This window comes from Grammomys surdaster, unplaced genomic scaffold (genome assembly GCF_004785775.1).
Source record: "Grammomys surdaster isolate TR1022 unplaced genomic scaffold, NIH_TR_1.0 125368, whole genome shotgun sequence".
In the NCBI taxonomy this organism is placed as follows: domain Eukaryota; kingdom Metazoa; phylum Chordata; class Mammalia; order Rodentia; family Muridae; genus Grammomys; species Grammomys surdaster.
The window spans coordinates 747,229-764,072 of NW_021620240.1; the positions used below are offsets into that span (position 1 = coordinate 747,229).

The 16,844-nt window shown below is 40.4% G+C and overlaps 1 protein-coding gene across 4 annotated transcripts in view; it reads left to right on the forward strand.

Annotated features, from left to right (window-relative positions):
- Positions 1-16,844, forward strand: part of Rabep1 (rabaptin, RAB GTPase binding effector protein 1) — a 91,695-nt gene that overhangs the window by 66,686 nt on the left and 8,165 nt on the right. For all 4 annotated transcript variants that reach the window (XM_028785960.1, XM_028785958.1, XM_028785957.1 and 1 more), the window contains 3 exons: positions 2,916-3,014; positions 6,281-6,421; positions 16,252-16,441. In XM_028785960.1, the coding sequence (XP_028641793.1) occupies positions 2,916-3,014; positions 6,281-6,421; positions 16,252-16,441 (430 nt within the window). The remainder of the gene's footprint in view (positions 1-2,915; positions 3,015-6,280; positions 6,422-16,251; positions 16,442-16,844) is intronic.

Here is a 16,844-nt window from a genome sequence, read left to right on the forward strand (position 1 = left end):
TGCTTTATTTCTTCTGAGTTGAAGATTTAGCAGTTCTGTTTTCTCTGAGATAAAAAGTGTAAAGGATTTATTTATATTTTAAATGTGTGTATGTGTTTTGCCTTCATGTATGTGTAGCACATGCATCACATTGGTTCCCTGGAAGGTCAGAAGATGGGGTCTGATCCCCTGCAGCCAGAATTATAGATAGTTGTGAGCCACCATGTGTATTCTAGAAACAAAATTCTGGTCCTCTTCAAGAACAACAAGGTTCTTAACTGCTGAGTTGTCTCTCCAGCATCTTGTTATTATTCAAGATTTTCCTTTTTAACGGACTTAACACATTTCTAATGGCTCTGAGGGCTCTGAATCTCTCTCTCTCTCTCTTTCTCTCTCTCTCTCTCTCTCTCTCTCTCTCTCTCTCTCTCTCTCTCTGTGTGTGTGTGTGTGTGTGTGTGTGTGTGTGTGTGTGTTTACTGGGTTCTCCCTGATACACAAGAACCTCACTAACAAGAAAGATAGAAAGATAGGACTTACTGGCTGGAAATGTAGCTCAATTGATAGAGTGCTTGTCTAGTGTAAGCACTTACTTTGATCCAAGCACTATATAAACTAGGGGTGGAGGTACACACCTGGTATCTCATCTCTTGAAAGGTAGGGACAAAAAAGTTACAAGTTCAAGGCCATCTTTAGTTATGGAACTGGAAGCCAGTCTGGCTATTTGAGACCTTGTCTCGAAAACCAAATCAAGGGCTGGCAAGATGGCTCAGTGGATAAAAGTGCTTACTACTAAGCCTGAGTTCAGTCCCTGGCTTTCCCCCTCCTCTTCCTCCTCTTCACCTTCCTTCTTCCTTCTCCTTCCTCCTTGCTCTTCCTTCTCCTTCCACTCCCTTCCTGCTCCTCTATCCCTCCACCCCTCCTCTTCCCTGTCGTTGTAATGCTCTCTTCTGGTGTCTGAAGACAGCTTCAGTGTACTTGTATACATAAAGTAAATATTTTTTAAAAAGCCATTCTATTATATATTTATATTAAGTGCTATATTTTATTAAAAATGAATAATGAGCTGGGTGGTGGTGGCACACGCCTTTCATCCCAGCACTTAGGAGGCAGAGGCAGGCGGATTTCTGAGTTTGAGGCAAGCCTGCTCTACAGGGTGAGTTCCAGGACAGCCAGGGCTACACAGAGAAACCCTGTCTCGAACCCCTTCCCCCCCAAAAAAATAATGAATGAACTGGGCCGGGGATGTAGCTAAATGGGTAGAGTGCTTACCTAACATGCATAAGGTCCCTAGCTCATTCCCCAGTGACACAGGTGTGGTGGTATATCTCTCTAGTCCCAGCACCAAGGGCATTTCCTTATGAGAGGCAAGTTATTAGTGATACTCACAGTCTTAAGTCATTTTATGTAGTGACAGGACCTGAGATTGTGTAAAGTTTTATAGATTAGATTATTTAAAATGTTCATTCCCCAAGAGTGTGGTCCTTCTGGATGTAATTCGATAGGTGTTTTTGTGATGTATCTGGGTTTTCTACTTTTGCCCCTCTGTCTGGCTCTCAGATGCTCTGCCCTGCTCTCTGTGTCACAGCTGTTTACTTTAGAATTGGTACTTTGAGAGAGCTGGTTTAGATACTCTGCCCCATATTCTGTATTAGTCGTCCAGTGCCTTCGAAGAGACATATTTTTTTGGTTGGATATATGGCTCCAGAGGTTAAGAACATCTACTGCTCTTGTAGAGGACCTATATTGTGCTCCTAGCCTCCATGTCTGGTCACTGACAACTGCCTCTAGCTCCAGCTCTAGGAGGTCCGATACTCTCTTCTGCCCTTTGCAGATACTGCATTCACATGCATAAACCAAACTCAGCATATACATATACACATAATTAAAAATACAACTAAAATCTTTTGAAAAGGTACATTTTATATTTTTATACAGCCTTTCTAATTATCAATAGTTTTGTTCACATCACCTAACCTGTGATCATTATTAAGAACAAATTATTGTTCGTTTGTTTTTGTTTTTGTTTTGTTTTTTTTTTTTAAAAAAAAAGACTGGATTTCTCTGTGTTTCCCTGGCTGTCCTAGAACTCACTTTGTAGACCATGCTGGCTTTGAACTCATAGTTCCGACTGCCTCTGCCTCTTGAGTGCTGGGAGTAAAGGTTTGTGCCACCACAGCCCAGCTAGGAACAAAATTCTAACAATAATTTTTTAAATGTGTAGACAAAATTATTTCTATTAGTTTTTTGTATGTGAATGATTAGTTTTCAAATAACTCCCTCCCCAGGAATATTAACATGGATTCAAAATAGCCCAGAGTTAAATGGTATTAATTGCTCTCCTATACCTACCTTAGAAGATTGTATTCAGAAAGGATTTTTTCATTTATCCTTTAAAGGTGTGCTGTCTCTTCTCTTTCTCTCTTCATATCCTTTCTTCCATTTTAAAGAAATACATTTATTTGTTTGTGTGCACATGTGCCGACATCATGCATGTGTAAAATATGTGGCCATAGCACATGTGTGGAGATCAGAGGACAACTTGCAGAAGTTGGTTCTCTCCTTCCACCGTATGGATTCTGGGTTCTAAGGACCAAACTCAGACTTAGCAGCAAGTACCTTTACCTTCTGTGCCTTTGCTCCAGCCCCAAGCTTCTAATTGCTTTCCTTTTTTCTTTTTTAGCCCCTTAAAAATATATTCATAATTAGGTCATGTGGGTTTTCATCATTCTAAGAACTACTGTTTGTTAATAAATGTCAGCATGTGACTTGAGCTTGCTAATGCCCTGGGTACTGGAAAGTTTGCCATATAGCAAATGTACACATTGGTTGAATGAAAGATGAGTGGTTCTCATGGACTTGTGTGGAGTAATGGGATGCAGGGTTAGCTTCAGATAGCCAGTTTTAACTGTATTTTCACTTGTACATCTTCTATTCAGATATCTGCACTTGTTTTAAGAGCCCAAGCCTCTGAGGTCTTACTTGAAGAGTTACAACAGAGCTTTTCCCAAGCAAAGAGGGATGTTCAGGAGCAGATGGTAAGTCAGTGTTTGAAATACATGTCACATGCTACCTTTATTCCTGGATTGCTTTCTTAACATTATTTTAAAAAATATCACTCTGCTCAAAGTGGCTGCTGGAGTGGCTATGCTCCAGGGCCTACAGAGCATTCTGATGGAAAATACTGTACAGACATTGCTTCTAAACATAGCTCCTCACCCTGCCCATTTCATCTTTACCTTTTCTGTCTTGGAGAACCTAAACAGAGTAAACTGTGATAGACCAGTATTTAATATTCAGTTTAAAATACAAGCTAAGCCAGGCAGTGGTGGCGCATGTCTTTGATCCCAGCACTTGGGAGGCAGAGGCAGGCGGATTTCTGAGTTTGAGGCTAGCCTGCTCTACAGAGTGAGTTCCAGGACAGCCAGGGCTACACAGAGAAACCCTGTCTCAAAAAAAAAAAGGAAAAAAAAACATAGAAATTAAAATGAAATAGACATATATTCTTTTACTTTCCTTTTTCTTTTCTTTCTTTAATATCCAGAAGGTAACAGGATGCTAATACGTAGTTGTTAAGTGGATCTGTTACTGGAATGAGCATAAAAACCTGCGCCTTAGCAGTCCTAAGAAGTCAAGTTTGGCTAGCCATTTTCAGTAGTTCAGTTAAAGTCATAATCAATGTTGAGAAATTTGGGCTAGGTGGATGGCTCAGTTGGTAAAGTTGTTACTGTACAGTTTAGATCATAGTATCCACATAGAAACTCTGTACAGCTGCACATGTGCCTCTGTAACTACATTGCAGAGAGGGTGGCAGTTGGTGTGCAGAGACTGGCAGATCTCTGGAACTTATTGGCCAGTCAGCTTAGGTTTAGTGTCTTTGAAATTTGTGTGTAATTAAGGTAGGGAGGGGTTAAGAGGTCAACCCAGTGTTGATCTCTGATCTCCACATATGTGCTGTGGCATATGCATGTGTGCTTACATATGTTGCATATATTGCTTAAAACTCAAACACACTCTTGTGCATGCATACACATACGTACACACAGAAAGAGACACAGCCAGAGATAGACAGAGACAGACAACTAGGTTTCTACCCAGGCCAGAGAATCTTCTCTTGACTAGAAGGTTTCCTTTGATGGTGTTTACTGCTACTCTTTCATGGACACACTGGGAAGAACAAAGAGGTCAAGTGACACCTTCCTAAGTCTGTCTTCATGCTCCTAACAAGAGGGTTAAATTCAAATCAAAGGCAAGAGGTGTGTACAGATAGCTAAGTTATTGTATCAAGCTATGGTCCCACCTGTCATCATTGTCTCTGTTCTTGTCTTACCTTAAGGTGGTCTGACAAATCAGAATTGTTTGGAGTCTGTTTCTGGGAGATGAGCTCCCTCTTGCTAGTACCATGGTGGCTTTGTTTCTGTCTCCCAGCATGAGGCTCCTGGGGAACTCCATTTCCTTGGGGTTCAGTATATCAAGAGTCTGATAGCCAAAGGGAGAGTCATAGGTGTTATTGTAGAATGCGTAGTAGGATAGGTACAGGTGGAGTGTGATCATAGCACTCAATCCAACTAGCCTCATGAAAATAAAGCTAATAATGTTTAACTACAGTTTGTACGTGACCTTGACTGCCTGCCTGCCTGCCTTCAGGACTCAATTTGCTCATCACCCACCCTGGGAGCTGAATCTTTCCCTAACCTTTTCCTAGTTATGTGTTCCTTCATCCTTGTATGGTTCACTAACCAGTTTTTGTTAATAGCACCATGTTATACCCAGGAGTAGTTTTGGCTTTAACTCGGCTTTCTCTTCTACCTCTCTAGGTCAAATATCTTTGTCTGTGTATTGTTTTTTTTGTTTGTTTGTTTTTTGTTTTTGTTTTTTTTTGTTTTGTTTTTTTGGTTTTTCGATACAGGGTTTCTCTGTGTAGCCCTGGCTGTCCTGGAACTCACTCTGTAGAGCAGGCTGGCCTCGAACTCAGAAATCCGCCTGCCTCTGTCTCCCAAGCACTGGGACTAAAGGTGTGCACCACCACTGCCCGGCCTGTCTATGTATTCTTGACAAACAGAAAAATGCCTACTTTCCAGTAGTGGGTGACAAATAAAGGTGGCCTGAGTGAATGATCTGCATTTGTGGGTATATAAATTTGTAACTAAAATTTAGCATAAAACTAGGCAAGGTAGCACACACCTTTAATCCCATCACTGGGAAAGCAGAGGTAGGTGGATCTGGAGTTCAACGCCAGCCTGGTTTATATAATGAGTTCCAAGCCAGCCAAGGCAGCATAGTGAAACTTGGTCTCAAAAAAAAAAAAGCAAAACTAAAAAGATTAGCAGAGACAGGGACTTTTGTACAACTTTAGTTTAAACTTACATTAGCTGGAATAACTTTCACATTGATACAAATTAGTACTTGAAATTTTAATTCTTTTAAACATCAAAAGAAATACGAGTTTTAAAAATAAACCTCAAGGGGACATATGAACTGAACATGGGTATTCTTTATTGAATAGTGGTGAAGGAGAGGTGTAGAAGCTTGAGGCAAGATCTCATGTTGCTCATGTTGGCCTTTAATTTTCTATCCATCTAAGACTTTGCTTGCCCTCCAGATCCTATATCTGGGTCTCCCGGGTGATGGGATCATGGCCATACACCAACATATGCTTAGATATTTCTGAAGACTTGTAGCCTGAGGCTGCCCAGCCATTCACTTGCTCCTGGACGCAAATATTGTATGTGCAGCAAGTATGAAGGAAGATGGAAATCTGCCTTCTCCTTCTGTGGTGGAATACTTGTTTTGTTTGGTGCAGGTCTTGTTTGTGTCAGCTAATTCTACTGAGCCACAGATTCTGGTTCCTCTGTGTTCTGGGAGACAAGAAATAGTGAATATTTTTGAATTGCTGGTAGGAACACTAGAGAATGAGCTCCCCATGTTTGCCTCATTGCCTCACTCCTTGCTGAATAAATAGGCTGCAAATAAAAAAAATGAGGTGGGGCTGGTGGCTGTCAGGTGGCTCTGCAGGGGAAGGTGCTTGACCTGGATGTGATACCTGGAACCTCTGTAAACACAGAAGCAAAGAATGGACCCCACAGCCTTGTCCTCTGGTCTTCACACACATGCTGTGGCACACACTTGTCCACACCACAATAAGTATAGGAAATAGAAGTTATGAGCTGTATGTATGTTTTTAGAAGTTTTGTATAATTTTATTACATGCTCCATCTTCAAATGTCATTTTGTTTGGCCTTGTTCCTCTGATGTGGTTGTTACTAAACTGAATTTACCTTCCTAGCATCTGTTTGTGTTTTAGGCGGTGCTGATGCAGTCACGTGAACAGGTTTCAGAAGAGCTGGTGAGGTTACAGAAAGACAATGACAGCCTCCAGGGAAAGCATAGCTTGCATGTGTCATTACAGCTAGCAGAAGACTTCATTCTTCCAGATACTGTGGAGGTAATGTATTTGCCACAACATTAAAAACACAAGCAAGTGTACTTTTTTAAATGGTTGTAAGTTTCTTTAGAAAAAAATATTTATTGATTAATTTTATATGCCAAACAATTCTACTTTTAAAAATGTAATTCATCCTTTAGCATATTGATGGATAAATGTCAATTTTAAAACTTTGTTTTGTCTTTGAAATATCATCTGGGTATGTAGTGCAGGCCAGCTTCAGACTTTCTCTGTCTCCCTAGTGCTGGTGTATGCTGCCACACTCCCCCATTTTTGAACATTTCCATCACTGTGGAAAGAAAACTTCTTCAGAGTTGGAAAAATGGTTTAGTGATTCAGAGCATTGGCTGCTTTTCCAGAGGACCTGGGTTTGGTTTTTTCTATACATCCAGTCCCAGGGGATCAGACACATCTGGCCTCTGCAGGTATCACTTATGTGTGTTCCGACATACATGTAAGCAAAAACCCCATATACATAAAAGAAATTCAAACCAACCAACTGTAAGGACCCAGGAAGAGGACCCCATCTCAAGTCCCAATTAGCGCGCACCCAAGGAGACACGAGAGACTGACTTGATGCAATGGCAAAAGGCAGTTTACTAACAAGGGCCCTTGGATCGAAACTCATCCCACGCAGGGGAGAGAATTTCGATGAAGACCCCAGGAAGTTTAGAACTTTTATAGGGGGAGGGACAAGGGGGAAGGGAAAAGTGGGAAATTCTGGCACGATTACATATGATTGGATATTTCAAACATCAGCACTTTGCGTAAGCAATCATTTTGACAGGTTGGATGGCCCACTATTTTTGACCATGAAGTCTCAGACCTTCTAGGATAAACACCAGGTGGCCCATTACTCACTTGGGCATGTTTAGACTGGTCAAGATATGTCTTTGGTTGTTTCTACATTTCTGGTCACCTCGTCCCTAGAGGGGCTTGATATTTTTATTATGGCTACTCTCAGTAAGCTCAGCAAGCTGTCCTGCGGTCTTTGCCAAGTTGTTTGTGGTCTCTGCTGAGCTGTTTTAATTTTTACCCTTACACAACCAAGCAACAAAATTCCTTCTATTCCCTTTATTCTCAATCTAAGGAACTGATGATCTGTCTTCAGTCTGCAAATGTTTCTTATGATAGTCTTTTTTATCTGCCTTGGCTTTTTTTACTTAGCATGTTTTCAAGATTCATCCATGTTGTAGCAAATATCAACTTTAATTGCTTTTTATAGCTGAGTTACAGTACTGTCTTGTATGGATGTTTTGTTTTTCATTTTTTGGTGGACATTTAGGTCATTAGTAGTTATGAATATCCATGTACAGGATCTAGAAAGACATGTTTTCATTTCTCCTAAATATATACCCAGTAGCATAGCATTGCTATGCCGTGTGAGAACATGAGTAATTTTGTTAATAATGTGTGGAACTACTTAATTGTTTTGTTATTGAATTAGCATATATTAATTACACAACAGTGGATTTCATTGTGACATTTTCATCCATGCATATAATATACATCAATCTGATTTGTCCTCTTTCATTTCTTACCCCCACCTCCACTGATCTTTCTTCAAAAATAATTCTTCGTGTCTTTAACAAAAGGTCTAGATTCTGCTATATGAGTGACAACATTCAGTGTTTGTTTTTCTGATTCTCACTTATTTTCCTTAATATGATGGTCTCTAGCTCCATCAGTTTTCCTTTAACTAACATAATTTTACTCTTCTTTGTGTGCAGTGCCACATTTTCTTTTTTGGTTGAATACCTACCATAAATGCTTGGCAAGAACAATAGTGCTACAGTAAACAGGGTTTCCTACTGTTTGCTGGGTTTGATTCCTCAGGGGCACATCCAAGAGCAGCACAATTGTACTATTGGAAGTTCTAGTTTTGGTGGTTTTGTTTTAAGACAAGGTCTTACTGGATAGCCTTGGCTGGCCTGGAACTCATTATATAGATCAGGCTGGCCTTGAATTCATAAAAGATCCTCTTGCCTCTGCCGTCTGAGTTAAGGCCTGTGTTACTATGCCTTACCTAAGTTTTACTTACTTTTTTTTTTTTTCAAGACAGGGTTTCTCTGTGTAGCCCTGGCTGTCCTGGAACTCACTCTGTAGACCAGGCTAGCCTCAAACTCTCGTACTCAGAAATCCGCCTGCCTCTGCCTCCCAAGTGCTGGGATTAAAGGCGTGCGCCACCACTGCCCGGCATAATTTACATTCTTACCAAGTTACAAGGGTTTGTTTTCTCGTAAATCCATGTCAACATTTACTGTGGTGGTTTTATTGATCTTGTTTTTTGTTTTTTGTTTTTGTTTTTTACATTGTTTATGGTAACCCTTCTGACTGAGGTTAGATGGAATCTCAGTGTAGTTTTGATTTGTATTTTCTTGATGGCTAAGGGTATTGAACATTTTTTTTATTTGCTTCTCATTTTTAGTCTTTGGAGAGTACTCTGTTCAATTTGTTGATTCAATTTTTTAAAAGTATGATTGTTTTGTGTGTATATTCTTTGCCTGTGTATTAGTCATGCAATAGTTTTTTCGTTGCTAGGACAAAATGCCTAACAACAGCAGTGTATGGAAGGACAAGTCCATTTCACCTGTCATGGCCAAGGACAGCAGGAGCGCAAGGCAGCTAGCTGGTCGTAGTGCAGCGTCAGTCTGGAAGCAGAGGGAAGGACATGGAGCGGGTCTAGAAACCTCAGAGCTTACCCCAAGCACCTGTTTTGTTCCATGTTGGTGACTAAGTCTTCGAACACACAGGTCTTTGGTGGACACTTCACATTCACAACACATTCTGACTGTGTAGGAAATGTTTTACCCCCTTAGTTTCATGCTCAATTTCCCATTGTTCTTATTTCCTGAGCCTTTGGAGCCACACCCAGAAAGCTTTGCTGATGTAGTTTTAAGCCTTGCATTTCTGCTCAGCATTGCTTTTGTCTTCCTGTCTTCAGTGCTCCCAAATCCATTTTAGAATTCCACTTTCCCTTCCCCGATATGAAGAATGGAATTTTTATGGGGATTGCATTGAGCCTTTAGCTAAATTTTAATAATATGTCAGTTTTCAAAACACTAGTTCTACTAAGCCATCAAACAATTTTCAGTTTTCTAATGTCTTTAATTTATTTTCTCTGCTTTCCTTCTAGCTTTCACTTTAGAGGACCTGGACTTCTCGGTTAGGTCGATCCTGTTGGTTGTTTTTACACTGCTATGAATGGAATTGTTTTCCTTATTTCTTTCTTAGATTGCTGGTTATTGGTACATAGAATATAGAAGAACTACCAGTTTTCCTATGTTAAGTTTTTACTTTCTGCTGTTTCATTGAGAGAGTGTATTGGTGGTAGGGTCTTTCAAGTATAGACTTATATCATCTGCAAATAGGGGTACTTTGACTTCTTTTTATTTCTCTGTCTTGCTTTATTGCTGGCTAAGTATTAAGCACTAGGCTGAGTACACGTGGAGTAGATACCCTTGTCTCATTCTGACACTACAGTGAGTGCTTTCAGTTGTCTTTTCATTTAATATGGTTTATGATAGAATGGTATGGTGAAGTATAGAATGGCATGGTGAAGTAGGATAATTCTGTTTGAGTATACATATTTATATGTAAATGTGGGTGCACTTGTGGAGGCCAGAGGTAGATGGCAGGTTAACTTCCTTAATCTCTCTTCTGTTCTTTTGGGACAGGGTCGTTCACTGAACCTGGAGCTTATCAATTTGGCTAGAATGGTTGGTCAGTGAGCCTCAAGGATCCTCCTGTATCTGCTTCCCTAGCACTAGAATACAAACCTTCACCAACTAAGTTGACTTTTAGCTGAGTTCTGGGAATCGAAATGCTGGTCTCATGCTTGTGTAGCATGTGCTTTACTAACTGGGCTATCTTTCCAACCTTGAATCCTCCTTCATTCAAGGTGTGTATTGTGAAAGTATGCTGACTTTTGTTAAACACCCTTTCTGCATCTGTTGAGACAGTCATGTGATTTTTGTCTTTAGTTCTATTCATATGCTATATTATATCTAATTGATTTGTTTATGTTGTTGAATAATCTTTTTCAGTTTTGTTTAATTTTATTTATGTGTGTGTGTTCTGCTTGTATGTTTTTGTACCATGGATGCTTCAAAAAGGTGTCAGAGTCCCCGAGACTAGAATGAACAGACAGTTTTAAACCACCATGTGGGTGCTGGGAATCAAACCTGGGTCCTCTAGGAGAACAGCCTTGCTCTTACTGCTGATCCATCTCTCCAGCCCCCAAAGGAACTCTCTTATTATTTTTATTATTCAATATGAGTTTTTCACCTGCATGTATGAGTGTGTACCACATACATGTCTGACGCCTTCAGAGGTCAGAAGAGGGTGTCGGAATCCCTGGAGTTATTAGGATTATGAACTACCACAGAGGTGCTAGGAATCAAAGCCTGGTCCTTTACAAGAGCAACAGGTGTTCTTAACCACTTAGCCATCTCTCTAGCCCTTTGTATTTTACTGAGGATTTCTACATTTGTGTATCAGGGTAATTGATCTAAGGTTCCTTCCTTCCCGCCTTCCCTCTTCCCTTTCTTTACCTGGTTTTAGTATCAGAGTAATGCTGATTTTATAGACCGTGTTTGGAAGTCTCCTTCCGCTCTGTTATATGGAGAGTTTGTGTAGCATTGATATTTTTCTTGTAGGTCTGGTAGAATTCTGCAATGACTGTCTCATTCTGGACTTTCTTCTGCGAGAGTTGCTGACCTCAGTATTTGTCACAGATCTCTTGGTGTTGCATTTGTTCTTGGTTTAATTGGTGTGTCCTATGCCTCCATGAATTTATCCATCTCTTCCAGACTACTGAGATTTAAGTTAAAGACTTTCTTTGGTGATTTGGATATTAGTAGTGTCGTAATATCTCCTTTCATCTCTAGTTCTATAATTTGAATGATTCTCCCCCACCTCCCATCCCCTTGGGTTACTTTAAGCTAAATGTTTCCCAGTCTCATTTTTTCTTCCTTCTTTTCTTCCTTTTTAAATTTTTATATTATATTATTTATTTATTTATTTATTTATTTATTTATTTAGGTTTTTCGAGACAGGGTCTTGCTGTGTACCTCTGGCTGTCCTGGAACTCACTATGTAGACTAGGATGACTTCAATCTTACAGAGATCCGCCTGCCTCTGCCTCCCAAGTGCTGGGATTAAAGGTGTATGCAGACATCGCTCAGCTTATTTCTCTTTTCAAAAAAAAAAAAAAACAAAAAAACAAAAAAACAAAAGAGATTCTATTTCATTGCTTTCTTTTAATGATTTATTTATTTTATGCACAAGTGTTCTATCTGCATGTACACCTGCACACCAGAAGAGGGCATCAGATCCCATTACAGATGGTTGTGAGCCACCATGTAACCTGTTGCTGGGAATTGAACTCGGGATCACTGGAAGAGCAGCTAGTCCTCTTAACTGCTGAGCCATCTCTCCAGTTGCCTTGTATTTTCTTTTAATCTCCATTAATTTCCACCTTGATCTTTAGTATTTTTTTGCATCTACTAATCTCACTTTGGCTGCTGAGAAGAGTGTACACTACAGCTGCTGCTTAGAGTATTCTGAAGGTGTCTGTTAGGTCTGTTTGATCTGTAATGTAAGTTAAAGGTTGGTTGGTATTTTTGTCTTGGTGACCTGTTGATGAATATTGGGGCGTGAGATCACCTGCTGTTATGGTGTCTGAGCCTCTGTGTCCTGCATTTCTCTGTTTCATGATACTAAGTGTACCATTGTTTGTCACGTACAGTTGTTACTTATTTGGAGGAAGCATTCTCCACCTCAAACCTTACTTAACTATGTGAAATTTTTTAAAAGATGGACTTTACTAATAGCCCTGATTGGCCACTGTACCCAGCTTCCTGAAGTATGTGGATTGTATCTTGGGCCTCCTGTGTACTAGGGAGGTGCATTACTGCTGACTGATACCCTCATGTTTTTTTATGCGTTGTATTCATTAATTTTATGTTTCTGTATGTATGTATGTATGTATGTATGTATGGATGGATGGATGGATGGATGGATGGTTTTTTGAGACAGGATTTCTTTGTGTAGCCCTGGCCATCATAAAACTTGTTCTGCAGACCAGGCTGGACTCTAATTTACAGAGATTCCCCCTGCCTCTGCTCCCAAATGCTGGATTAAATGCATGTACTACTACTGCCCAGCTATTAATTTATTTTTGGTTTTTCTTTTTTAATTTACTTAATTTATTTTATGTGCATTGTTGTTTTTCCTGCATGTCTGTGTGAGGGTGTTGGATCACCTGGAACTGGAGTTTCAGAACTGGAGTTACAGACAGTTGTGAGCTGACATGTGTATACTGGGAATTGAACGTGGTTCCCCTGGAAGCCAGTGCTCTTACCTGCTGAACCATCTCTCTAGTCCTATTTTTATGTTTGCAAGACAGGGTTTCTTCTTTGTAGCCCTGGGTGTCCTATGACTTGCTCTGTAGACCAGGCTATCCCCAGACTCAGAGATCTGCTTACCTCTGTCTACTGAATGTCAGAATTAAAGGAGTGGATTGATACGCCTGGCCTTTTTGTTTGTTTGTTTGCTTTCTTTTTTGTTTTCCAAGCTAGAGTCTCAGTATATAGCCCTGTCTGTCCTGGAACTTACAATGTAGACCAGACTGGGATGTAACCCACAGAAATCCGCCTGCTTCTGCTTCCCAAGTGCTGGGATCAAAGGCATGCGCCACAACCACCCAGCTTCATTAATTGATTTCTAAAGATTTTGATTTTAATTTTGTGTGCCTGCCATGTTTGTGGCTTCGGAGGATGCCAGAAGAGGGCACTTGATTGACTGGAAACTAGAGTTACAGGCGCTCAAGATGCGGGTTCTGGGACCTGAGCTCAGATCCTTTACATGAGCTATACATGTTTGTTCTTTGGCTTGAAATCTGATTTATAAATGAATGAATGAATGAATGAATGAATGAATGAATGAATGAATGTAAGAAAGCAATTGGAATTAAAGGGTGCACCACCATGCCTAGTCTTTTGATTTTAAAAGATGACTTTGCTGGATTTGTAATCTTGGTTGGAACTTATTTGAAATAAATCAGCCATGCTCACCCAGCCTTTGCGGTTTCTGTTGAGATGACTGCTGTTACTCTGCTAGGTTTGCCTTTGTAAGTCAGCACTTCCCTCCTGAAGGGCCTGGCTTGGGGCCGTGGACTGTTTCTTGTCTCTGCTGTGGCTTTCTCACTGTCCTGTCCCCCTTTTAATCTGTGAAGCCCTTCCTCTTTGTTTTGGAACACGGCCTGTCACTTGTTACCTTTCTCCTCATCCCCCAGCTGAATGGTGGAAAATTCTATTTCATCAGATTAAACTGGAAGAACAATTAAACTGCTTTGTTTTGTTCCCCTAGAACTCGAGAGGCATAGGCAGAAGCAGAAGCAGGTGGATCTCTGTGAGTTTGAGGTCAGCCAGGGCCACACAGTGAGAATCTTGTCTCCAAAAACAAAAATAAAACTTTTCTAAACCACACTCCCATTTTGTCCTCCTAGTAGCAGGGTGTCTGGCTTAGTCTTTACATCCTTGCCAACATGGGTCATTTCACTTTTGGGTTATAATCATCCTAGTGGACCCAGAGAGATATTCCTCTAATGACTGATGGCATCAAGCATCTTTTCATGACTTATATGTGATTTCTATATCTTACTTGGAGAAATTCTCAGACCCTTTGCTCATTTTAAAGTTGGATTGAGGAACTGGAAAGATGGCTCAGCAGTTAAGAGCACTGGCCACTCTTCTAGAGGTCCTGAGTTCAATTCCCAGCAACCACATGGTGGCTCAACAACCATCATTACAGATGGATCTGATGCTCTCTTCTGATGTGTCTGAAGATAGCTACAGTGTACTCATATCCATAAAAATAAACAAATCTTAAAAAAAATTAAAGTTGGATTGATTATTTGTCTTACTGATGTGTAACAAGACTGTTTTCAGGTATTTTAATCCAGTCTGTGGCTGTCGGGTTGTTTGTTTGTTTGTTTGTTTGTTTTTTAAGTGGGATTTTTTTTGTTTTTTGATTTTTGTTTTTGGTTTTTGAGACAGGGTTTCTCTGAGTAGCCCTGGCTGTCCTGGAACTCACTCTGTAGACCAGACTAGCCTCGAACTCTTGAACTCAGAAATCCACCTGCCTCTGCCTCCCAAGTGCTGGGATTAAAGGCGTGTGCCACCACTGCCTGGCAGAGATGAGATTTATTAGACCAATTTTCAAAACAAAATAAGAGAATTTTATTTGTGAAGCCTTTCTCTTTTATTTTTTAGAAAGAAAATCAGGGCTGGTGAGATGTCTCAGTAGGTAGAGGGTGCCTGCTGCAGAGTCTGCCAGACAGAGTCAGCCCTTAGGACTCCTTCGCTGGAATGAGACTGTCTTTACACATGCCATATCCCATGTGCACAAGTAAAATAGTCAATGAAAACTGTTATTGCTTCAAATAATTTAAAAATTAGATATGAGCTGGTTATAGTGGCTTGGCCCTGTAATCCCAACACTTGGGGTGACTGAGGCAGGAGGATTGCTGTGTTTGAGGCTAGCCAGTTCTACCTAGTAAGTTCTAGGACAGCCTGCCCTACTCTTGTCTGAAATGAAAAAATCAAATAAAATATAAATTTATCTTTTTAAGTAAGTTTCTTGTAATCCTACCAATTTTTCTTCTGTACATTTGTTTTACCACTTGTACTCTGCTTTGGTAGGGGAATTACTCTCTTAACTCTATCCAAATGTTACAACTACATTGCTAGTAGTGGTTTTTGTTGTTGTTTTACTTTTAAAGGCATAGTTGTTTATCATGCTGTGGTCTAGCCCAGACCTGGCCCCTTAGGAGAGCTCTTACCCCTTTCTTAACTGGTAATTGCTGATACAGAAAGTTTGGGAAACTTGTGCCATGATCTTTAAATAACTTTACCACCACCTTCACCTCTGATAACTTTGCTTTTTGGCTGGACATAGTTCTTTGTTCTGTTCTCTAGAGAATTTTTATTCCTAGATTTAAACGCTATCTAAGATGAGCATGGTGGTGCTTGCCTGCAATCCCAACACTCTAGAGACTGAGGCAAGAGGGTCATGAATTTGAAGCCAGATGGGCTGTGTAGGGAGTTCCAGGCCAGCCTGGGCAACATGGGTAAGCCCCATCCTAGAGCTCCAGGTAAATGTATTCAGTTACAAAGCTGTTTGGGAATGCCAGTTTGGGCTGGTTTTCTGTAGGGTATGATTACGTTTTCTAAAAGGTTGAAATTTGGGAGGAAAAAGTCAGATATGATGGCATGTGCCTGTAATCTCAGCACTTGGAGGCAGAAGTAGGTCGATCTCTGTTAGTTTGAGACCAGTCTTTCTCAACAAAACAAAAATGAAAAAAATATAAAAGCTTACTGCCTCCCCCGCCCCGTGTGTGTGTGTGTATTTATGTATATATGTATGTGTGTGGTTATTACTTACTTGACATAGTACTTTGCCTAAAGAGATTTTGAGTGAGCATTTGAATATATGAATAGGTAAGTTAAATGTATTTTATCTTGAGTTTATACTTGTTCCTGAGTTTTTTTGTAATCTTCTTGAAGATATTCTTCCTAATGATTTCATGAGGAAATTACATACCATTTTATTTTTCCTCCTCATAGAACAGCTTTGAGGGGAAAACGTAGCTCACCACACAGCACAACTCTTTTGCCGTGTTGAATGCCTGATGTGTGAAGGCATGTACCACAGAGCACTGTGTGGTCATTGAAAGTCACCTTCTAAGTAACTGAGTCATTTGAGACATACATCTTCCGTTCCTCCCACCTTCACAAATCCAGTCACCTCTTGTTTACTGAATCCAGGTGCTCCGGGAACTGGTTTTAAAATATCGTGAGAACATTGTTCACGTTCGGACAGCAGCAGACCACATGGAAGAGAAGCTGAAGGCCGAAATACTTTTCCTGAAAGAGCAAATTCAAGCGGAACAGTGTCTCAAAGAAAACCTCGAAGAGACCCTACAGTTGGAAATAGAAAACTGCAAGGAAGAAATAGGTGAGAAACAGTCTTATCTGGGGTTGGGGATGGAGCTGCTGGTGTAGTGCTCATCTAGGAGGGAGCAGGAGGATCAGAGGCCAGGACTTAGGAGACACTGTCTCAAAAAGGGAGCTGACAAGCAAGAGAGTGATGCGTTGTTAAATGACACTGTTTGAGACTAATGCATGATCATGGATGTAGAAAACACAAGTATAAAAGAACACCTGTCCGAGGTGCTCAGAGGTGCAGTAATTCCGAAAGCCCCAAATCCTCTGTCTTTTTATGGGCTCTAATGGTAATGGAGCCAAAAGCCATGGGTAACAGGGTCAGACAGGCAGCATTTCTTGTCAGAACTTTATTGCTAACAGCATTGCTTTCCTACAGTTAGATATGGTTTAGTTTAGATTGGAACACAGTGTGC